The sequence below is a fragment of the Dasypus novemcinctus genome, chromosome 11 (genome assembly GCF_030445035.2).
Source record: "Dasypus novemcinctus isolate mDasNov1 chromosome 11, mDasNov1.1.hap2, whole genome shotgun sequence".
Classification (NCBI taxonomy): Eukaryota; Metazoa; Chordata; class Mammalia; order Cingulata; family Dasypodidae; genus Dasypus; species Dasypus novemcinctus.
In genome coordinates, this window is record NC_080683.1 from 53,034,890 (window position 1) to 53,060,568 (window position 25,679).

The window sequence follows — 25,679 nt, forward strand, 5'->3', positions numbered from 1 at the left end:
CATATGTGATGGATCTCTTTTCTCTTGCTGCTTTCAGTATTCTCTCTTTTTCTCAAACATTGGACAATTTGACAAGTATATGTCTTGGGGTAGGTCTTTTAGAATTTATACTGTTTGGGATGTGCTGTGTTTCCTGAACATGTACATCCATGTCCCTCAATAGATTGGGAAGGACTTCCGGCAAGATGGTGGCTGAGTGAGCTTGCCTTGCCGTCTCTCCTGGGAAGAGGCAGATGGGCACCGCTGGAGGTTCTCCGGGACCAGGCTTTTTCAGGATTTTTTCAGGGCAGGAAGTGTCTGGACATCGATTTGGTGGGAAGGTAACGGAAAGGACTGGTCTATAAGATATAATTTGGGACTTTTCAGGAGGGGGAGGCAAGATGGTGGCTGAGTGAACTTCCCGGTTACTAGCTCCTGGGGGGAATCGGCTGGGAGGCGTCGGAGACTCTTTGGGACCGGCTGTTTCGGGATTTTTCCTGGTCCGGAGGTGTCTGGACATCGATTTGGAGGGAAGGTAACAGAGAGGATCCATCTGTGAAATATACACGGAGATCCCAGCTACGTGAGGAGGACTCCCTCCTTGGGTAGGCAGAGCCGAGGCAGCTAGCACCGCGGTGGGTGGCAGGCAGGAGAGCCGAGCCGCGCTGTGCCGCAGTGGGCGGCGGGCGAAGGAGCCGAGCCCAGCCGAGCCGCGCTGTGCCTCGGCGGGCGGGAGAGCCGAGCCGCGCTGCGCCGCGGCGGCGGGCGGTGGGCGGGAAAGCCGAGTCCGGCCGAGCCCGGCTGAGCCGCGGTGGGCGGGGGGCCGAGCCCAGCTGAGCTCGGCCGAGCCCGGCTGCGCCAGGCCGGGTGGCGAGCGGGAGAGCCGAGCCGCGCTGCGCCGCGCCGGGCGGCGGGCAGGAAAGCCGAGCCCAGCCGAGCCCAGCCTAGCCACGGCGGGAGGGGAAGCCGAGCCCAGCCGAGCCGCGGCGGGCGGCGGGCGGGGGACCGGAGCCCAGCTGAGCCCAGCCGAGCCTGGCGGCGGGGTTTCTGTTCTTTGGTTTTGTTTTTTTTGTTGTTTTTTTTTTTTTGTTGTTGTTGTTGTTGTTGTTGTTGTTCTTTTTTTTTTTTTCAATCCTCTCTTTCTTGTCCCCAATATTCTTCTTATACTATTTTACCTTAACAATATAATAGGTCCTACAGGAAATACCTCACATTTGCTGGGTTTCCTCACCCTCCACTGCCTCATTTCTCTGTGAATAGATTTAGCCTATCTACACTATCCCCTTTCCCCTACAACTTGATATCCTCCACCATCTGCTATCTCTCCTATATTCCATCTCCCTTTCTTTGATCCACAAAGTGTCTAACTCTTAATTTCTAATACCTTTGTTTAGTTTTCCATCTGGTATTCATCCCTGAAACTATTACCTTTCTTTTCTCTTTCCCTCTCTCACGAAAACAATAGCCTCTTAGTACGTACCACATTCCTCCCATATTCAGTCGTCTACCTCATTATAGGTACTTTCCTACTACTATAACTCTACACAATTTACATGATCTAACCTCCATCCTCCCAGAACTCATACTGTTGCTTTGTAAACATATATCACCAATACTACTTCACACTTTTTCCTTCCTTACACAATTGACTTTCCCCAGCACTAATACTTTCCTTTAAAGTGAGCTTAACTAGCAATAAGAAGAACAAAGTGACAAAGAGAAGATATAACACTTACGCAAAAACAACAGCTAATTAATCTCCAAGACTAGACAAAGAAGCTAAGGAACTGATTAAACCCGTCAAGAAAAAATGTTGACAAGACAGCAACAAAAATCTACAAACCAAACCAGTAATCAGGAAAACATGGCTGAATCCAATCAACAAACTGAAAATCAGGAAGGGGGGCAGGACTTTGCACAAGCAATGAAAGATCTCAGAACATTTATCACCGACAAATTTGATGAAGTAATGAAAGAGGTTAACAGCGTGAAGACAACACTTGGAGGGGAAATTGCAGACATGCGCAAAAAAATAACAGATATGATGGAAATGAACACCACAATTCAAGAAATCAAAAATACACTTGCAGCAAATATCAGCAGACTAGAAGAGGCAGAGCAGAGAATTAGTGATGTGGAAGACAGTGCATTGGAAAACAAACAGATAGTAGAAGTGGTCAATAAAAAGGTAGAAAAAATCCAGATAGGACTTAGGGACCTGAATGATAACGCAAAACGCTCAAACATACGTATTATAGGCATTCCAGAAGGAGAAGAGAAGGGAAAGGGGTCAGAAGGAGTGTTGCAGGAAATAATGAATGAAAACTTCCCAAATCTACTGAAAGAGACAGATGTACATATCCAAGAAGCACAGCGCACTCCACTGGTCATAAACCCCAACAGGCCCACCCCAAGACATATACTTGTCAAATTATCCAATGCTCAAGACAAAGAAAAAATTCTAAAAGCAGCAAGAGAAAAGAAAACCATCACATACAAGGGAAACTCCATAAGATTAAGTGCTGATTTCTCATCTGAAACGATGGAGGCAAGAAGGCAGTGGTATGATATAGTCAAGGTACTAAAGGAAAAACATTTCCAACCAAGAATACTCTATCCAGCTAAACTAGCATTCAAAAATGATGGAGAGTTCAAAATATTCACAGATAAACAGAAACTGAAAGAGTATATCAACAAGAAACCTCCCCTTCAAGAAATTCTTAAGGGAATTCTGCAGGAAGAAAGGAAAAAACAGGACAGTCAGAGATGGAGGAGAGTGTAAAAGCAACAAGAAAGACAAAAATAGAAGGGGAAAATAAAATAATACAAACAAAATATAACAAACAAAAATCCAACCAAAATATGGCTACCATAAATAACTCTCTAAACGTAATAACACTGAATGTCAACGGATTAAACTCACCTATCAAAAGATTCAGACTGGGACACTGGATAAGGAAATACGACCCATCTATATGCTGCCTACAAGAGACACATCTTAGACCCAGAGACTCATGGAGGTTGAAAGTGAATGGCTGGAAAACAATCATACAAGCAAACAACAACCAAAAAAAGGCAGGAGTAGCTATATTAATATCAGACAAAATAGACTTTAAATGCGAAACAATTGTGAGAGACAAAGAAGGATACTATATTTTAGTGAAAGGGACAATTTGTCAAGAAGATCGAACAATCATAAATATTTATGCTCCTAACAAGGGCGCCTCTAAATATGTGAGGCAAACGCTGGAAAAACTAAGTGAAAGAATAGATGCATCTACAATTATAGTGGGGGATTTTAATACACCACTATCAACTCTGGACAGAACATCTCAAAAGAGAATCACTAAAGAAACAAAACATTTGAACAGTATATTAGAAGAGCTGGATCTAATAGACATATATAGATCATTACACCCAAACACAGCAGGATATACATTTTTCTCAAGCGCACATGGAACATTCTCCAAGATTGACCATATGCTAGGCCACAAAGAAAGGCTTAATGAATTCAGAAAGATCGAAATCATACAAAACAATATCTCTGACCACAGTGGAGTCAAGCTGGAAATTTGCAAGGGACAGAGACCCAGACTTCAGACGACAATTTGGAAATTAAACAGCACACTCTTAGAAAAACAGTGGGTCAAAGAGGAAATCTCAAAAGAAATCAATGACTACCTTGAAACAAATGATAATGATAACACAACATACCAAAATTTATGGGATGCAGCAAAAGCGGTACTGAGAGGGAAATTTATAGCCATAAATTCATATATCAAAAAAGAAGAAAGAGCAGAAATTGAAGAATTAACTGCACATTTGAAGGAATTAGAAAAACAACAACAAAGTAACCCAACAGGAAGAAGAAGGAAGGAAATAACAAAGATAAGAGCAGAACTAAATGAAATAGAAAATAAGAAAGCACTTGAAAAAATAAACAAGACCAAGAGCTGGTTTTTTGAGAAGATCAACAAAATTGACAAACCTTTAGCGAGACTAACAAAGAAAAAAAGAGAAAAGATGCAAATACACAAAATAAGAAATGAGAAAGGTGATATCACCACTGACCCCACAGAAATAAAGACTATCATAAGAGGATACTTTGAAAAACTATATTCCAACAAAAATGACAATTTAGAGGAAATGGACAAATTCCTAGAAATACATAAGCAGCCCATACTGACGAAAGAAGAAATTGATGATCTTAACAAACCAATCACAAGCAAAGAGATAGAATCAGTCATTAAAAATCTCCCAACTAAGAAGAGCCCAGGGCCAGACGGCTTCACAGGTGAATTCTACAAAACATTCCGGAAAGAACTAACACCAATCCTGTTGAAACTATTCCAAAAAATCGAAACAGAAGGAACACTGCCTAATTCCTTCTATGATGCCAACATTACCCTAGTACCAAAGCCAAACAAAGACACCACAAGAAAGGAAAATTACAGACCAATTTCTCTAATGAACCTAGACGCAAAAATACTTAACAAAATACTTGCTAATCGTATTCAACAACACATTAAACGAATTATACACCATGACCAAGTGGGATTTATCCCAGGTATGCAAGGATGGTTCAACATAAGAAAATCAATCAATGTAATACACCATATAAACAGATTGAGAGAAAAAAACCACATGATTATTTCTATAGATGCAGAAAAGGCATTTGACAAAATACAGCACCCCTTCCTGATAAAAACACTCGAAAAGATCGGAATACAAGGAAACTTTTTGAACATGATAAAGAGTATATATGAAAAACCTAAAGCCAACATTGTTTACAATGGCGAAGTCCTGAAATCCTTCCCTCTAAAATCAGGAACAAGACAAGGATGCCCATTGTCTCCGCTCCTATTTAACATTGTCTTGGAAGTACTGGCTCGAGCACTGAGGCAAGAACCAGATATAAAAGGCATTCAAATTGGAAGGGAAGAAGTCAAAATTTCATTATTTGCAGATGACATAATCCTATATATAGAAAACCCTGAGAGATCTTCAACAAAGCTCCTAGAACTCATAAATGAGTTTAGCAAAGTCGCAGGTTATAAGATCAATGCGCAAAAATCAGTAGCATTTCTATACACCAATAATGAGCAAGATCAGGAGGAAATCAAGAAACAAATACCATTCACAATAGTAAATAAAAAAATCAAATACTTAGGAATAAATTTAACTAAAGAGGTAAAAAACTTATACATCGAGAACTATACAAGATTGTTCAAGGAAATCAAAGAAGACCTAAATAAATGGAAGAATATTCCCTGTTCATGGATAGGAAGACTGAATATTATTAAGATGTCTATCCTACCAAAACTGATCTACACATTCAATGCAATCCCAATAAAAATCAACACAGCCTTCTTTAAGGAACTAGAAAAACTAACTATGAAATTTATTTGGAATAAAAAGAGGCCCCGAATAGCCAAAGACATATTGAAAAAGAAAAACGAAATAGGAGGAATCACACTTCCTGACTTCAAAACATACTACAAAGCTACAGTAGTGAAAACAGCATGGTACTGGCATAAGGAGAGACACACAGACCAATGGAATCGAATTGAAAGTTCAGATATAGAACCTCATGTATATAGCCATATAATATTCGATAAAGCCACCAAACCCTCTCAACTGGGAGAAAATGGCCTATTCAACAAATGGTGCCTGGAGAACTGGATAGCCATATGTAGAAGAATGAAAGAGGATTACCATCTCACACCTTATACAAAGATCAACTCAAGATGGATCAAAGACCTAAATATAAGAGCCAAGACCATAAAGACCTTAGAAAGCAGTGTAGGGAAACATCTACAGGACCTTGTAATAGGAAATGGCTTCATGAATATCACACCAAAAGCACGAGCAGCAAAAGAACAAATAGATAAATGGGACTACCTCAAAATTAAAGCCTTCTGCACCTCAAAGGAGTTTGTCAAGAAAGTAAAAAGGGAACCCACACAATGGGAGAAAATATTTGGCAACCATATATCTGATAAGAGACTTATAACTTGCATATATAAAGAACTCATATATCTCGAAAACAAAAAGATAAACAACCCATTTAAAAAATGGGAAAAAGATTTAAACAGACACTTTTCCAAAGAAGAAATACAAATGGCTAAAAAGCACATGAAAAAATGCTCCAAATCCCTAGCTATCAGGGAAATGCAAATCAAAACTACAATGAGATACCATCTTACTCCCATAAGATTGGCAGCCATGAAAAAAACAGTAGAATACAAATGCTGGAGAGGATGTGAAGAAAGGGGAACACTCATCCATTGCTGGTGGGAATGCAGAAGGATCCAACCATTCTGGAGGACAGTTTGGCAGTTTCTCAAAAAATTATCCATAGATTTGCCATATGACCCAGCAGTACCACTGCTGGGTATATACCCATCAGATCTGAAAACAAGGACACAAACCGATATATGTACACCAATGTTCATAGCAGCATTGTTCACCATCGCCAAAAGTTGGAATCAATCCAAAAGACCATCAACAGATGAGTGGATCAATAAAATGTGGTATATACACACAATGGAATACTACTCAGCTGTAAGAACCAATACACTACAATCGCACGTGATAACATGGATGAACCTTGAGAATCTTATGTTAAGTGAAGCAACCCAGGCATTGAAGGACAAATACTATATGACCTCAATGATATGAAATAAGTTAACTGCCTCAGAGAGCTAGAGTCTGGAAAAGTGGCTTACTGAAAATCGGGGGGTGGAGGAAGGATGTGAGTTAATGTCTGTAGGGGTGGAATCTGTGATGAGCTGGGGGTAAGTATGAGCACAAAGAAGGGACAAAATGGGGGCAAGGGGTTACCTTCGGGTGGGGTTTTCTGGGTTTGAGGGGGGCTGGGGATGGGAAGAGGGGTAATATGGTCCAAGAAATAGGTGGGAGGGAGGGGCAACATACAAACATGGGAGAGTGCCAGAAGTTCGTTGAGAACTAAATGTTGAGTAAAACTATCAAAGTATAAGTAGGAGGGTCACCTGGTTAGGACGCTCAGGGGGTATGGTCTGATGCGGGACGGACTCCGGAGGGAATAGCTGAAGGCTCATTTTGCCGAGGTGGGTTCTACCATTGGATGGGGTGGACCCATATCCTGGGGAAGACTAATGCCGTCGAATAGAGAGAACTGTATCTCTCGTGAGAAAGGACGGCTCCCAGGGCATTAGATTGGCAGGCGTTGTGGGCCCTAAGGGGAGGGGAAAATGGACGTGCAATGGATAGAACAAAGGTAAATAAGGGGGCAAAAGAGGAGTTATGTGAGAGTACACGAGGATGAATATAAAACAGCTAATATTACACCAAAAACATATAGGGGACGACAGACTAATAATGAAAACCATAAGACAAAACATAGGATAACTAAAAAATTTAGAAAACTGTACAACCTAAAGTATGGACCACATAGTAAGCACAAATGTTACCTTGCTTGAAAACTATAGTTTCGGAATCTGTACATCAGTTTCAGGAAATATGATATGAATAAGTTAAAAGATTATTGCTGTGGAAGGGAAAAGGTTTTATGGTGGATCTGGGGAAATACTGTATATTGTATATATGAATTTCGGTGATCTAAGACTCTTCTGAAGCTGACATTATGTTGGGATTCACTTTACGGGAAGTTTTGGATCACAGAGTGGTTCAACAATGGCAGCGGAGGAATACTGATATGGGATGTTATTGACAGGATATATATGGTTGACAGGGAGTTATACAGGGCATATGCCCAGGGTATATGGTAATGTCTATATATACTCATAGTGGAAACAATTAAAAACAACAGCTGGAGGGGTACTGGGCTCCTGGCTGGGGGGTCACTGTTGTGGGCCCTGGGAGAGCAGCAGCAATCCTCCAGGTGCAACGGCAAGAACCAGGAAGGAAGGAGGGCCCAACAGTGGGCTCTTGATACTAATGGCTACACTTTTGAGCCTATGCACCTGCAATAAGAACAAGGCCTAGAGTAGCATTGTGCCTGGGGGTTTCCTCCTGACAGCCTTCATGTTACTCAAATGTGGCCACTCTCACAGCCAAACTCAGCGTGTAGATGTGATGCATTCCCCCCAGCGTGGGACACGACACCCGGGGATGAGCCTCCCTGCCACCGAGGGATCACTACCACATACCAGCTGAAGAAGCAACTAGAAAATGACCTTGAATTAAAGATTCAATGCGGAACAGCAGAATATACCTGTCTACATATAATAACATGACTTTGGGAAGCGGTTTGACCTAATGTAAGGGGGAAATGGAAAGGAGAAATGAGATTATAAGGCTGTGAGTCTCTAAAAAAGAGTCTGGAGGTTGTCAGAAGGAATACCCCTATGTATAACTGAACAGAGTCTAAGAGACAGATAAGGTAGATACAACCCCAGGTATTGGTTCTTTTGAGGGATAAAGAGACCCACGGGTTCTATGGTCATGGCAGAAGGGGTTCACTGCCATGACAGATGGCCCTTCTTTGGAGCTGGTGTTTCTGCGTGATGGAAATGGACTCAGAGGGGATCTCTTTTCACAAGACTTGCATGCTACTTTATTGGAATTGTAGTTGGTGCTGAGTTTAAGATATATGTAGGGGATTTGAATCTCTGGACTGATAATATGACACCCAGGCCCAGAGCCTCAACAGACTTCAGCTCCTACACTTTGACTTATTGGACTTACTCCACTCAGCTAACATGGAGTTGAAGAAGGTCAACCACCACAACATGGAGCCTAGAGTGTCTACAACTAGAAGCGGGAAGAGTGCATCCAGTACCCATGTGGAATCTAAGCCCTCACTTGACATAGGTGTGCAATGGACACAACCAATCCAATGTCCACAGAGAAAATGTGGAATGGGTGTGGGAACGGTAGCCATGGGGGCTGCTGGGTGTGGGGAACGGGAGGAAGAGATGAGATGTGGAGGCGTTTTCGGGACGTGGAGTTGTCCTGGATAGTGCTTCACGGACAATTACGGGACACTGTAGATCCCCCCAGGGCCCACTGGATGGAACGTGAGAGAGTCTGGGCTATGATGTGGACCATTGACTATGGGGTGCAGTGATGCTCAGAGATGAACTTACCAGGTGTAATGGATGTATCACGATGATGGGAGAGAGTGTTGCTGTGGGGGGAGTGGGGGGCGGGGGCGGTGGGGTTGAATGGGACCTCATATATTTTTTTTAATGTAATTAAAAAATAATAATAATAAATAAATATTAAAAAAAAATAGATTGGGAAATTTTCAGCCATTATTTCCTCCAACACACCTTCTGCCCCTTTTCCCTCCTCTTCTCCCCCTGGGATGCCTATAATGTATCTATTAGTACATTTCATGTTGTCATTCAAATCCCTACATCCCTGCTGGATTTTTTGTATTTTTTTATTTATCTGTTCTACTCTCTGCCTGATTTCAGCTGTACTGTCTTCCACATCACTGATTCTTCCTCTGCCTGTTCAAATCTGCTGTTATGTGCTTCTAGTATATTTTTGAGATAAGACGTGAAAAAGAAAAATAGTAATAATTTTTTAAAAGTTAGAAGAGGAACTGTATAAGAGCTAGGATACTAAATAAGTAATTCAAGTAAAAAGAATCATAAAAAATACAAAGGAATAAGAATTTTAAAAGGTGGTGTAGATAAAATGAAACAAGAAACAAAATAGAAAGGAAAAAAAATAGAACGAATTAAAAGGACAGAGACATGAGTAGAAAAAAATAATACAAGAGGCAAAATACAGAGAAAAAAATAAAATAAATTGAAGGCCAGACACATGAGAAGAGAACAGAAGGAAAGGGGAAAAAAAGAAAGAGAAAGAGAGAAAAGGAAAAAATGAAGCCCTAACAAGAAGTGGTGGAATGGAAGAAAAGCAACAGAAGTCAGAAAACAGAAAAATGAAGGAAAGAAGTGAAATAATGTAGTTTGAAAAAATAAGTAAAAGTTAAAAAAAAAGGACACAAAGAAAGGGAAAAACAACAAAGAAACATAACAGCAATTAAGAAACAACCCAGGAAAAACAGCCTTCCCTCTTAGGTCCCTGGGGACCTGCTCAGGGTGCTGGTGCTCATCAGTTAATCACCCTGGAGCCTGCCCTCCATAGGTGATACACCCAGTTTTATTGAATGAAATAAAGGAAAAAGAAAGAAAAAAAAATCCAACAAACCATAAAACAAAACAGAGAATCTCTGTCTATAAATTCCCCATCACAAGGTGCTAGCTGTGTGCCTTATTTCTCCCTGGATGCCTTCTCTTAGCAGGTATCAGGACTCTAACTAGCAACCAAGGCAGGAATTCCCCCACAACACTATTGCAACTCTATAGACTAGATAGGCTTTTCAGTGCTTATGAGGCTCCTCCTGCCCCATTTTCCTTCTAACAATTTTCATGGGCCAGGCTAGTTAGGTGCCTTTCTCTGCCCCCTCCCTGATCAAGTTCCTCTCTCCCAGGTCAGCTAGGTGTGACAGTCTACCTGAGCACATTTCCCCCTCCGCTCTCCCTGGGGCCGCCTCAGTGCTGGCTGGTATCCTCCTCAAGATTTAAAGGGGGCTCAGGTGGCCAAACCCACAGAAAGGAAACCACTCTCCAACCTTTGCCAGACCTCTTTTCCTCCCAGGGAATGTTCCCTCCCACTCAGCTGGCTGGTGAGAGCCGGGGGTCCCTGGAGGCTATTTGCCTAAAGGGTGGGACTTACCTGTCCACTGTTTGCACCACAGGGTTGAGCAACTCACGGTTTTCCCTTGAGCTCTTTATCTCTTTGTCCAGCTCCCTCCAGAGTGATGCCCTGCAGCCTCCCGCACTGCAGATTCCCAAAACAGTTCACTTGGGTAGGATTTTGCACCTTCTTTGCAACACCATTTTCCCAGAACTCTCCCATAGGTTTTTATATGTTGTGTTTTCATTTTCATTTGTCTTGAGATACTTATTGATTTCTCTTTCATTTTCTTTGACACACTGATTGAGAGTGCATTGTTTAATCTCTGTATATTTGTGAGTTTTCCCTCTTTCCCCATTACTGTTTTCCAGCTTTATTCCATTATGTGCAAAGAAAGTGTTTTGTATCATTTTAATCTTTTTAAATTTATTGAGATCTGTCTTGTGAACCAACATATGGTCTCTCCTGGAGAAAGATCCACACTGCACTGAGGAAGGGTGAGGGAGGGGCCTACAAGAGTACCAGTAGCTTTTCCTAAGGCTCTTTGAAGCTTCATATTCTTGATTTGGCATTTACCAGTAAGTGTACTCCTTTACCTGTTTTCCATAGTTTTGAGGAAGGGAACTTTTCTGCCTGGGGTTGACTGGAAAATGGCTACCCTCAGATCCAGGCACCTCAGTGTTCTAAAGCAACTAATCAAAAGCAGTGAACAGCTATGAGACTGCACATCCTTGGATCTTGCATCATTAGGTCTTTATATTTCACCCCGGCACCGGCAAACTGTGCCAGGGGCAATGTTTGAGGATCTCACTTCTGGCTATCAACAAGGCTGGGAATAGGTGATAGTAGCTGTTGCATGAAGAGTACAATTGCTGCAATTTATCAGCTTCTTCCTCCTATTCTTCCCTGAATACTGCACAGTGTTCTATTAGACTACAGAGTCTCAAAAATAGATTCAGAGAGTTCCTGTCTGCTTAATTGCTGTTCGTGTGGAGGGAATGATTCCTGAAGTGTCATACCCTGCCATTTCCCCCTGGTCTATGCAGTTTTGTTGCTATCTCTTCATCCTGACTGCTAGGCCTTCCCATGTTCTCTGGATGTTGATGCTATATCTACACCTCCCTTGGCCACAAGAGAGAAACATTTTGCTGCTCCAAATACCATGGCATGCTGGGAAGCTCAAGGACTCAGTGATATTCCTTCAGGCCCATATACAAAGAAAGACAGCTTCAGCTCTTTCTACTTTATGGTTTCACCTCCATAGATGGTGGGAAAAGCTGAACTCTTACATATCATGCTCTTTATAATCTTCTATTTAGAGCATAAATTTTATGTGTACATCTTCCAGGTTCTTAGACATTAATGCTCAGAAACCAGTCATTAGAACTCAAAAGTTTTTTCTCAAATTACTGTATCTGCAATCAGCTTTGAAAACAATTTTGAAATTCAAAAGCATAAGCTTGAGTCTTTTTTTTTAAACCTGCATCTGGTTGAATGGGTGTACGGCCCAGTATATAAGGATACAATATTTCAAAATATTATCCTGGTATATAAGAGGGATGCCAAAAGCAAGCCAATCCAAACAGGTACAGGTTTTTCAGGCAGTAACTTCAGCAACACTAATGAGCCAAAAGTCATTCTAATGATTTACCAGTAACTTTTACTTTATATTCAGGCTTCACAGTTGGGGTTCTGTCAGTGTCTCAGGAGGTGAAGGTTTCAGAAACACCATTTGAAGTTTCTTAAACCAAGAGGAAAATCCATTATATGGATACTGTGATGTTTCATTGAACCCAAGGACAATAAATAGGTTGGGCTTCAGGAATGAATGGAATCAGGAACTCAAGTGTACTTACAGTCTTCACATTTTCTGGGCTACAAAATTCCTGACACTGCACTTTTTTTCATGTCCCAGTGGCATTTAAAGATAGCTTGATCATTCTTTCTAAATTACACTTCTAAAATTCCTAGAAAAGGACTGTGATTCCTAGAAAATGACTGTGTCTGGTTCCTAATTCAAATAAAATATGGCCTGGCGGGGGTTTGGAATTCCCACTCTAATAACGTTCACATTTCCATGGTAACCAAACTAGTGGTATGTTGGGGATAAGGGAAATTACCAAAAAAAAAAAAAAAAAAAAAAAACCCACAAAAAACAAACAAAAAACCTACAATAGATTTCCTAGACAACTTAGTTGCCATTTTTGTTGTTCCCTACTACACATTGTTGGAAGTCTCAAGTTCTTATACTACCATATAAAGCTCTTCAAAATCTTCCTCTAATCTATTTGTCCTATTCCATCTTCTGTCAATTCCTGCAGAATTCCCCATACCCTGTGTCTTACAGCACCATGCTGCTTTCTATTCCAGGAAAGTGCTGTTGTTGTTTGCCAGTCTGTGAGCCTCTGTGCATGTTTTTTTTTTTTTCTGTTTTCAAGACACGTTCCTCTTTAGTCTGCCTGGTGTTTCTCATCTTTCAGATGCAGTTCACCGTTACATCTTGACTGCCCTTTGCAGAGTTTATCAGCTCTTTTTTTTTTTGTGCTTCACTTTCTTCACATCATTTTTGCTGGACCTGGGGAAAATGCATCTGAATTCCTATTAAGTGGATTTGCAGGATGAAATCTAAGCTTACCTTTTTTACTGTTCTAAATATAGAAGAAAATCAATAAAATCTATACATGCTTATTACGCTTTTCATAGAAGGTTTTAAACAAATAGTGGAGGTTTTGAGCAGTACTCCAGTAGTTTTTGGAAACTCAAAACCGACAACTAATGACAATCAGCAACCCTTTCTATGCCTCACTTACAGGATAATAGTGGCAAAGACTAGGAGAGGATAAAAAAGGGTTGCCTTTAAAAGAAATTATAAGTCTTAAACTATTGGAAATGACATTGGAAAAGAACAAATCCAGGAACAGAGTTGTAGCTCGCAGACCCGCATACCGTCCCTAGCTTATAAAGTCGACTTTCAGAATGCCCAACATCCATTAAAAATCTCACTGGACCCCCAAAGTTGAGTTCTCACATGACCCTTACCCCTTTTCCGCCTACGTCGCTTGGTAAATAACGTCGCCTTCCCCGCCCCCGAGTTCTGAACTCTGATTGGTTCGCTACACACCACCGACCCTCTGGCTTGACCAATGTGGATGCCGCTTGGGATGTTCCGCCCTTCCCGCGGGCAGCGTGTAGCGGCGTAGCCTGCGAACCAGAGAGGTGAAGGCGAATGGCGACCTTAGTGTGTTCGGTGGGCCGGCTGTGGAGGTTCCGTGCACTCGGGGCTGAGGGGCGCTGGCGACGGCTCTGTGCCGCGAAGCTGCCGTGGGCCTTCCTGCAGCCCGCCTCGGCCAGTGAGGGCGGAGGGGTCGTGGCCCAGCGGCGGCAGGTGGCTCACTTCACTTTCCAGTCCGACCCTGACCCCGAGAACTACGGTGAGCCTGGGGCTACCTTGTCGGGTCCCGCAGCATCCCAGAATCCCGGGCCCGCAGACCCTCGCAGGGGTGCCATCCCACCTTGTCTTGGCCGGGGACTGGCAGTTTGAGCTTCTCGCACCCTAGCCTTAATCCTTGCCTGGCTCTTTGGAGCTCGCTTACCTCAGTGTCGGTTGAGGGTTCCCTGCAACTGTTTTTGTGACTGTTCAGCCTAGGAGAACCAGCTCCCCGGCCCTCTCGAGGTGGATAAGAGGCCACACCGCCGTTTGCAATGGCTCCAGGGTGGAAGGGTCGTGCCCAGGGAACGTCTCTCATTCTTCACTCTCATCTCTGCTTTCCCAGAAAGTCCAAGCTTTACATGTTGTCCCAGTTTGCCCGGTGCTGGACCACTATCTTTAGGCAGCAGCATTTTAAAGAAACTTCGTCTTTGGGAAATAAGAAGAAATTAAAGGACTAAGTAACTGAGTTGATTTTTCCCAAGGTCACAGAACATTTTCTTCCTGGAGATGGGAAAGAATTCAGGCTTCCTATATATGTGTAGTACGCAGCTTGTACCCAAATACTGAGGCGGTTATTTCTAGCCAAGGAGGGTAATCGATGGAGGAAACAATCTAATGCTTGGAATGATTTTTAAAAAGCAGGTGGGAATGATGTGTGCAATAGCAGACTACTCACTGTATGACCGAATCATGACTTTTACCCTTTCTTCTGCCAGTTTTATATAATCTCTGAAAGAATCAATATTGTCTTTGGAACATCATGAGACAAGAAAACAGCTACATTTTCCTTGTCTAATAATAACGTCGAACATGTAGAGCAGACATTTTTGGGAGTGTGTCCTTGTTCAGTAAGAGCGTTCATTGAGTGCTTACTGAATAAGCAGGCACTATGCTGAGTAATTTACATTCATAATGTCATGATGATGCTTATGACAACTTTAAGAGAAAGGCAAAGTTTTTAATCCCATTTTGCAGTTTGGTTAACCCAGGTCTTCAGATAGTTTGTCTAAGCTTACACAGGTAAATTAGTGGTAGATCCAGCATTGGAAACTAATTAGGTTCAGAGCTTCTAAACGACTCTGCTAAAAGGTGTTAGAAATAATTTACTGAGAGGTGACCTAGTTTTGTGAAACAAACTTTTCACATAAAGGTGAATAGCAATTTTTTCTCACCATCAAGGTCAACCCCAAATTTCATTTTCAAAGCAAAGAAACCAGTACCTTTAGCCCATTATTGGAGAAATAGATACCTGGTTTTCTGATTTTAATCCCCCCTTCCATAATCGTCTAATTCCAAAATTTGGGTCAAATGATTTCACATTTATATGTTTGCTCTTATTATAAAAACAATATAAGCATGTTACAAATAATTTGGATAATAGAAAAAAGTATGAAAATTATAATCTTACAACCCACTGCTCTAAATATTGCTAGCATTTCAGGTGTTTCCTTCAGGCATTTTTTTTTCCAGTTTAGTGTGTTGTCCAAAATAATTTTAATGCAAATACAATTTGCATGATTTTATCAGAAGCATTTTCTTATAAAGTTATGTAGTTTTTATCACCTTTGTTTAGAAGAAGGCATTTTCCATGGAGTGGAACTGCAATTCAGTGGTTAAGATACTGACTTTGGACTCAATCCCAGCTTTGCTGCCTTTGATTTAGGAGATTTAGGACTCATCACTTATCCTCTATCAGCCTCAGTTTTCTTATAAGTAAGAGGGTTAGTGGTAATACCTACCTTAGAAGATTATGAGAACTAATTAGGATAATGTATATAATGACCTTAACACGGTGTCTGGCAACTAGGAGACAGTCGCTCAATAAACAGAACCTTTTAATAATGCCATTCTGCTTTTGTTTATAGTTTTATGGTTTTATATAGACAGCAGACAAGCATTTCATGCAAATGACTTTTATGTATCTGAGAATATTTTGTTAGGATGAAGTCCCAGGGGTGAGATTTCTGACTTGAGAATAGGAACACTTTAATGGATTTGATTTTGATTTTTAAATTGTGGAAACATGCTCATAACACAGAACTTCTCATCTCAACCACTCCCAAATACACAAGAATTAATTACACAATGTTGTGCTACCCTTACCACCATCTTATTACCATCCATTACCAAACATTTCTATCACCCCAAACAAACCCTGCACTCTGGTCCATTAAGTATTAGTCTCCATTCCTTCCACTCAACCTGTACTCTACTTTTTCTCTATGCATTTGTATATTCTAATTATTGCATATATTAATGCTTGTAGTCATACAATATCTGTCCTTTTTTGCCTGACATGTCACTCAACATGATGTCTTCAAGGTTCATCCATATTCTCACATTTATCAGAACTTCATTTCTTTTAATGGCTGAATATCCCATAGTATGTATATATCACATTTTGTTTATCCATTTATCTGTTGATGGGCACTTGGGTTCCTTCCACCTTTTAGAAATCATGAATAATGCCACTATGAACCTTGGTGTACAAATATCTAAGTCTCTGCTTTCAATTTTTTTGGGTATATGCCTAGAAGTGGAATTGCCAGGTCATAGGGTAATTATATACTTAATTTTCTTAGGAACCTCCAAATTGTACTTCACATAGCTGCACAATTTTGCATTCCCCCCAACAGTGTATGAATGTTCTTATTTCTTCACATTCTGTCCAACCCTTGTTATTTTTTTTAATAGCAGCCATTCTCGTCAGTGTGAAATGGTATCTCATTGTGGTTTTGATTTGTATTTCCCTAATGTGTAATGATATTGAGCATCTTTTCATGTGCTTATGACCATTTACATATATCTTTTTTTGGAGAAATGTCTGTTCAAGTCTTTTGCCTGTTTTTCTTTTTTCTTTTTTATTATTTTAAAATAAATTTTAGATTACAGAAAAGTTACATAAAAAAATATAGGGGATTCCCATATATTCCACCCCTTTCCTCTCTCACATTATCCCTATTAATAACTTCTTTCATTAGCATGGTACATTTATTATAATTGATGAACAAATATTGAAACATTGCTATTATAGTAACCCTAGTGTGGCAGTTTGAGATTATTTTATGAATCCTAACAAAAGAAAGATTATGCTTGTAAACTAATCTGTTCTTCTGGTTGTCATCCCCTTTGATTGCATTAAATCCAACTGTAGTGCCTTTGATTAGATTATCTGTTAAGATTAGGCTTTTGATTTGATTAGTCAGTGAGTGTGACTCAGGTTGAGTTCCTGCCCCCTTGCTGTATCTAATATAAATGGATACTCACACAGACACACAGGGAGAAAGAGCTCTGTCATTTTTGATCTCACCATGTGACAGAAAGGAGAAGCTCAAATAGCTGACGCTCCAGGGAGAGATGAACCGTTTTGCCTGATAACATATGGCTGACCTTGGGAAGAGAGCAAGACAGCTGAGACAGACATAGAAAGCCCTGAGAGACAAGCCCTATGCCAGCGTGTAGCTGAAATTGGTAAGAATTAGAGGAGCAGAACTTGAGAGAAGAAGCCCAGAGGGGAAGGCTGAAACCTTGCAGAGACTGCCCACCATCTTGCTTCAACAAGAGGCAGGTGGCTTTGGTGAGAAAATACCTCTTATGGTATCTTAAGTTGGACTTTCCACAGCCTTGGGACTGTAAGCTTTTACCCCAAATAAATGCGCTTTATAAAAGCCAAACGATTTCTGGTACTTTGCATCAGCACCCCTTTGGCAGAATATTACACATGGTATATAGTTTACATTATGGTTTACACATTGCATCCTCAGTGCCAGGGAGGCCCATCCCTTGGAGTCATGTCCCATGTCTGGGGGAAGGTAGTGAGCTTATATGCCGAGTTTGGCTTAGACTGAGGCCACATTTGACTAAAAGAAAGTTTTCCAGAGGTAACTCTTAGGCAATATGTGTTACTAGGCTAAGTTTCAATTTTACAAGAATGTGGTTCATAAGTACAAGCATTAATACAAGGGCCTGGCGTATTTGTCCTCTTTTGCTAGGCACTGCGAATTGGTAGAGATTCTTGCTACTCTATTAGAGAATGTAGCAGGACCCCTCTAGGATGGCAATTTAATATTTTATTGGTTATTGTGTGGGTCTCCACTCACTGAGATAATACCTCATGACAACATGAAAACATTTGTATTTCATAGATGCATGCCCCAGGTGCATCTTTCTCCACATATCCCCCCACCACTAATACCCTGAACCAGTGGTCCTCCCCTGCCACACTTGTAAATTTTCTGTAATCCCAAACCTCCCCCAAAACAAAGACCTCTCCCCCAAATTCTTCCATTGTGCCTTTCATCACCATAAAATATGTTGTCTTTTATGTATGTTTACAATTTCTTCTATATGTTCCCCTGCTGTCTGATTTTTTTTTTCACTTTATTTTCAAAGAAGCTTTAGATTACAGAAAAGTAGTATCAAAAATATAGGGGATTCCTATATATTCCATCCCCTCTCCCTCGCATATTTTCCCTTATTAATAACTCTAACATGACTATGGTGCATTTGTTAAAATTGATGAACAAAAATTGAAGCATTGCTACTAACCATGGTCAGTAGTTTACATTATGTTGTACACTTTGCATCATATAACTTTGTAGGTCTTGACAAAATGTATAGCGACCTGTATCGGTCTTTGCAAAATCATATAGAACAAATTCCAATGCCTTAAAAATACCCTGTGTTCTACTGTTCTTCCTTTCCTCTTCCTTCGGAACCTATGGTAACTACTAAGTTTCAGTTTTTCAAGAATAACTTTTATTAGTCACTGCCTGTGTACTTCAGAGATTTCTCGCCCTTCTATTTGAGAATGTAATTGGATTGTATGTCTTTTTGTATTGAATTGTGGGAGTTTTTTTTTTTTTAGTTTATATTCTGGATATTAAACTTTGATCAGGTATATGGCTTTCAAGTATTTTCCCTCATTATGTCGGTTGTCTTGTCATTTTCTTGATAATGTCCTTTGATGCACAAACATGTTCAATTTTGGTCCAGTTTATCTCTTTTTTCTTTTGTTGCTTATGCTTATGGTCCTGTATGAATCTATTGACTTTTACAGGTTCTGAAAATATTTTCCTGTTTTCTTCTAAGAATTTTATAGTTGTAGCTCTTATATTTAGGATGTTGATGTACTTTAGTTAATTTTTGTATATGGTGTATGGGTCCACTTCCATTCTTTTGCAGGTGGATATCCAGTTTTCCCAGCACCATTTGTTGAAGACACTATTCTTTCTCCATTGAGTGGACCTGGCATCCTGTCTAAAATCAGTTCATCAATGTGTAGGTTTATGTCTGAATTCGTAATTCCTTTTCATTGGTCTATGATGTCTGTCCTTGTATTAGCACCACACTGTTTTGATTACTATAGCTTTGTAATAAGTTTTAAAACCACGAAGTGTGAGTTCTTCAACTTGTTCCTTCTTTTTCAAGAAGGCTTTGTTTATTTGGGGTCCCTTGCCCTTCTATATGAATTTGTTTTGTATTAGCTCTTCCATTTCTGCAAAGAAGGCTGTTGGAATTTTGACTGGGATTGCATTGAATATGTAAATTGCTTTGCGTAGTATTGCCATTTTAATGATATTAGGTCTTTCACTCCATGAGCATGGAAAAGCTTTCCATTCATTTAGGCCTCCTTTAATTTCTATCAGTAATGATTTGTAGTCGTCCGTGTACAAGTACTTTACGTCCTTGGTTAAATTTGGTTCCTAGGTATTTGATTCATTGTAAATGGAATTGTTTTTTGATTTTCTATTATAATTGTTCATAGTTGATGTATAGAAATACCACTGGTCTTTGCATGTTGGTCTTGTACATAATCACATTTTTTAATTCTTTAGCTATCTTTGGAACATTCTTGTAGCTTCTTCAAAATTTTCTACATTATATGATCATGCCTTCTGTGAATAGAGATAGTTTTACTTCTTCATCTGTAATTTAGATGCCTTTTATTTCTTTTTCTTGCCTAATTGCTCTGTGCTAGGACTTCCAGTACAATGTTTAATAGCAGAGGTGAAAACAGGCATCTTTGTCTTGTTCCTGATCTTAGTGGGAAAGCTTTCGGTCTTCAACCATTAAGTATGATGTTAGTTTAATGGATTTTTAAGGCCTAATACAAATTGCCAGTTTATAATACCATCTGCATATGTAGGAATGTGAGTGTTGTGTGTTATGCTAAAAACACATGTGCATGTACACATACACTTTCATACTTCAAAGCGAATTGTACTTTGTTTTAATTTGCATTTGTTTTCTTTCTTTTGAGACATAAGAAAAAAGTCTTTCTGTTTAGAAATCCAAGTATTTCTCAAAGTTTTAAGTAAAAAAAAATTCTAGAATATTACATTATAGAAATAATGATTAAATGAGCTCCATATTGGTAACTTTCATATGTTAATCCATGTGAAAAAGGAAATTATTTTTGCTAATTTGATCAGTCCCTTTAAAGGCTGCAGTTTATTCATTGCATGGTTAAAACTGTGTGGAGGCATTTTGTTGCTGCTGTTGTTGAAGGGGTTGCTGGGCTTGCTGCTATTGTGGGTGAATTTGTTGGGAATAAGAGTCTTCCATGGGTTTTATAAATATGGTTTTCCACATAATACCACTGACATCTTTCACTGAAGATTCCACTGTAATGTTGTGTTTCCAAGTATAGCAAAATTAAACAGAAATTGAGTACTGAAGTAATCATTATGAGTCTCAGCCCTCCACTTGATCTCTTTGGTCATATTGTCAATGGGTATCTCCTGATCTTGTCCACATTTTCTGTGGAAGAAGCATACAGACTGAATTTTATGAAAGCGTCCTGGTTTAGATCCATGCAGAACCACTCACTGTATCTTTAGCACCAGCTGCTGTTTATCCTGGACAGTGATGGGCTTTGCAGGGCTCCAGGGATATGGTGACAGAGCAAGTGTAATGCTGCTAGACCACAGTTTCTGGAAAAAATATCTGAAATGGGAAATTTCAGCAAAGCAGTGATGGCATTGCAGAGGTATGGTGTATGCAGTTAAGAGTGGTATGGGGGAGTGGATGTGGCTCAAGCAGCTGAGCACCTGCTTCCCACATGGGAGGTCCTGAGTTTGGTCCTCAGTGCCTACTAAAAAAAAATAAAAACAAACAAATGAAAATACAAACTCAGGGGAGCCAATATGGCTCAATGGTTGAGTGCCGGCTTCCTGGCTTCCTGCATATGAGGTCTGGGGTTCAATCCCCAGCCCCTGTATCTCAAAAAAAAAAAAGCTTGTTGTAGAATTTTAAAGACTCAGCAATGCAAGAAAATACTGAACTATAATTCTCTTCTTGCTGTCCAGTCAGACACTGTTAGAACTCCTTCAGACTATTCAGCTGTAAGTGCAAGTGTTCTAAGGAAATCTAAGTTAGCAAATTCTGATAAAGCTCTCTGGCCATGTCTTGATTATCCATTCTGGCTTCTTGTCTGGCAATCCTGTATACAGTCCATCCATTAGAGACACATTCAAGCTGTTATTTAGTTACTGCTTTTATGTCAGCAGATAATCCTTTCTGGCTGGCTACAAAAATCACAATAGCCAAACTCATCAGAAGTTCTTGTTGCTTTTCTTTGGCTGATTGCCCATTCACCTTATAGTTCTCCACGAGATCACCAAGCATTCTGTCACCCACCACTAGCAGCTGTATGGCAGTGGCTGCCAGGCAGTGGCATGCCAGGATCTGGGTGTTATCCTGAGCACACTGTTCACCTGAGTCAGCAGTTCTCAAACGCTGACTGGCTAAGATGAGGCATGCCTTTGGACAGCTTCACCATACAGTTCAGAGCAAGTTTTAAAGTGGTTGGGATTCCATACCAAACACAGCATCTTGTTTCAGTGCCAAAAGGTCTTTTACTTGACAAGAGACAGTTATATTAGTTAGGACTTTCACTCTCTAAGCTGCAATGCCTCTTTTTTTGGTAACAGCACTCGGGCTAATTTGACTAAATCAGATGACCTGGGGGAACAGCCTTTATTTCCTGGAGGTATGTTGAAGTAATGTTTGATGGTAGGTCCTGGACAGTGTGAAAAGAACAGACAACATCCCTAGTATTAACCTAAGAACTGTGTAGGGCACATTCACAGTGTGCCTGAATGTTTTTTCTACTTGAAGTATGTGGTGTTTTTTTTTTTTTTTTTAATAAAGTTTTACTGAAGTGTATCATTGATACATGAACATGCATAAAGCATTAAGCTATAGTAAAAGTTGTGAACTTACAAAACAAACATGCATATTCTCTTACAAGGTTTGCATATATTCCAACCACCAATACCGTGCACATTGTTGTGAAACATTTGTTACAAATACGAAAACGCATCATCAAAATATTACTAATTATAGCCCATATCTTACATTTGGTGCATTTTCCTTCAACCCATCTGACTATTATACTATATACTATACTCTATATAGTATATAGTATATACTATACTCTATGTTAGTATTATATATTTGTTATTGTTCAGGAGAGACTGTTCTCATATTTGTTATGTTAGCCACAGTCTATCATCCACCACTGGATTCCCTGTGTTACACAGTCCCATGATTTGTACAATCCATTCAAAATGTACACTCAGTTGCTCTCATTTTTATCATAGAGCTGTGCTGTCATCACCCCAGTGAATTTTAGAGTTTTCATTACTCCAAAAGGAAAAATCTCAAACCGCCTTATATCCCACTATTGTTCCCTCAGAACCGAATCCTTTAGAATTGAAATATCTTGTCATTCCTGCAAAATATTACAGTACTTTATCTGTTAAGTACAATACTTTGACAGTACTGTTAACCATCACCTGTAAATTACATTAGTTATAATTTTTCTGTGTATTACCATATTTTTAGCACTTTGGAAAAGAAGATCATTCATATATTTGTACTATTAACTACAGTCTTCATCCATTCTATGTGATGTTTTATTGGCAAGTAATTTCAGATCTTGAATAGGAAGTCTTTTACTGCTTTCCTATAGTCATTCCTCAAATACTGTAATAGAAGCTGGCTCTGCTTAGGTGTATCAACCAAAGATGAACCTCCAAGCAAAGTGACAGTGTGCAGAGAATCAGTCACCTTTTAGGTGGAAGGATAGAATTTGACTGACTGTTGTAAAAGCTGATTAACACTGAAGCCAGGAATGCATCGTGGTGCATGTGCTGGAGAGTGGGGATCAGCTTCAGCTAAATAATTTTACTGATTTTATTATACAGATTCCTACAGCAAAATCCTTAGACTGTTTTGAGAAGTTTGCAGCAGCAAAAACAGCAACTTCAGTTTCTGTACTGTGTGAATCCAGACTTTGAGGAACACTCTAACGAGCATTCTTCCTCTCAGGAATTTTTGATGTCAGATTTCCCAACATCCAATGTGATGGCTTTTGCCACAGGATCATTGCTATGAATCACAGAAAATTATCTTTACAAATTCATCCACATTTAGAATCTTCTCCAAATGCCTCTCACTTTGCTGGGTAATTTTAACACACAGCTTCAGCAAATTGTTTCCAACTCTGAAAACATTAGTTAACTTGAGGATTGCAGAATTGATGATAGTAGGGATTGAATACTTCTGAAGGAGTCTGGTAAAGTGAACCAGTTGCTTCACATTGTTTTCCAAGTTTGCTAGATCTTAGACCTTTGTCTAGTTCCATTAGGGTGGAGTTAGCATCCAGTTTCTGTTTGTCATAGCCAGTATCTGCCAGGAAAGCCTTAGCTGGTTTTGATGCCATGACCCAAATATTTCCTAGCCTGTTCATAAAGACTGCAAACGCTCAAATGCTGCCACCACCCCAGGACCGCCCTCTTCTCCCACCGCCTTCTTGTGGATTTTTCTGCCCTGTGCACACTGGCTACCCCGAAGTGTGCCAGTTCTTGTTCACCTCCCTCCCCATGCCAGCACTCAGAGATCTCTTGAACTCCAGGTTCCCACTGATGAGAGAAAAGGAGGTGTTTTCCCGTATATTTATTCACTGAATTTCTTCACTTTTGTGGGTTGGGTTTATGTATTTTTCCTATTTTAAAAATTGTACTCTCGGTATTTTTCCTATCAAAATAACACTATCTGCCATTAACGAGTGTCAGTTCTGTTTCAGGTATTGTGGTAGACATCAGTCTCTAATTCTTACAGTGACCTTGTGAACTAGGCTGTGCTATGCTAATTTTACAGATGAGAAAATTGAGGCGTAGAGATGTTAATGATCAGCTCAAATTTGGTAAATAGAGTCAGATTTGAACCCTGTGGTTTATGACGCCAGGTCTCCTGTATGACATACACACTTTTGTATATTAAAGATATTAATGAATATATTAACTCATGCCTGTTACGTGTATTGTAAGTATGTTTCAGCATTTTATTTTGGTTATTTTGGCACATAAGGGGACTACTTACATAGGGTGGTGGTCATTATAGACCTCTCAGAGGTGATATTTAAGCTGTATCTGAGGGATGTCAGGGAGTGAGTTTAGCAATGATCTGGGAGAATAGTGTTTAAGGAAGAAGCAAGGACCAACAAGGGCTAAGACTCTGAGGTGGGATGAATTTGTGCTGTAAGAAATGAGGAAGCCATTGGTTGCAGTGTCCTGAGTAGGTGGAGGCAGACAGCTCTCTTGAAGGTCAGGTGTGGACCAGAGAGTCTTCTTTTTTGTTGTTGTTGTTGGCCTGAGTCCTTCTTTGTGGGGATAATTCTTCTCAATATTGATAGGGTAAGGAAAAGCATGAGTAAAGAGAGGTTAGAAAGCATGTGGTCTACATGGGGAATGGGAAGAAGAGAGTTTGTTTGGAACAGAAAGAGGATTACCACTACAATGGAGGCTTTGAGAGCTAGCATAAAAGTTGGAGGAAAAGAAATATTAAATGTCTCCACTATTTTCTGCACTGTGCTGCAGATGCATTCCATTTAGGTATGAATTTTGTTCTGTGGGCTGTGGAAGGCCATTGACCATTTTTAGGCGAGACAGTAATACTTGCGATGAGCTCAAGTTCTATTATTGGAAAAGTTTATAGAATGGGTTAGTGAAGGGAAAGTCAGGAGACTTGGAAACCAGTCAGAGAGATGCTGTAATTGTTAGGTGAGAGGGTATAATTGTTTGAACTTGGACAGTGTTCATGGGATGGTGGAATATTTTGGGTGGATTGACCAGATTTGGCACTCTTTTGCCTGTAGGGGCATAGGGAGAGGGGCTTCAAAGGTTACTGGACGTTTTCAGCCTGGGAGGTTCAGACAATGGTAGTGTGTTTCACTGATAGAAATGGATAATGCTGGAGGAGAAGCATGTTTTTGGAGAGGAGAGAGGAAGACTTAGGTTTTGGATATATTTGAAATATTGGCAGAGTATTGCACTTTGAGAAAAGCAGTGCTAGTCTACCCCCAAAACACTTTCATGCCAAAGTTGGGAATCTTTGAGATCACATAATTCTATGTCTCTTGTCTTCAGAATTGCCCCAGATATGTGTCCTTTCTTTCCTGTCTTCCTTTTCCATGTCTCCCTGTTCTGCTCATACAAACCTTTTCATTGGACACCATAGCATGATAATGTTAACTGACACTGATGTGTCCCAGGCACATGTGCTCTTTTAATCCTCATCTAACAGTGCTGTGATAAAGGTGCTG

General features: G+C 40.1%; 1 protein-coding gene and 1 pseudogene across 4 annotated transcripts in view; one reads left to right on the forward strand and one right to left on the reverse strand.

Annotated features, from left to right (window-relative positions):
* Nucleotides 1-13,801: 13,801 nt before the first annotated feature.
* Nucleotides 13,802-25,679, forward strand: part of BCKDHB (branched chain keto acid dehydrogenase E1 subunit beta) — a 355,891-nt gene continuing 344,013 nt past the window's right edge. For 2 of the 4 annotated variants that reach the window (XR_009187969.2, XR_009187968.2), the window contains exon 1: nucleotides 13,805-14,069. Coding sequence is in view for 2 of the 4 variants with exons in the window: in XM_004450575.5 (XP_004450632.1) it covers nucleotides 13,865-14,069 (205 nt within the window). In the remaining 2 variants the exon portion in view is untranslated. Of the gene's footprint in view, nucleotides 14,070-25,679 lie in introns of all 4 variants that reach the window. The other 2 variants (XM_004450575.5, XM_004450573.5) reach the window with 2 other exon arrangements.
* On the reverse strand, nucleotides 20,537-23,798 carry LOC139440053 (integrator complex subunit 7 pseudogene; annotated as a pseudogene).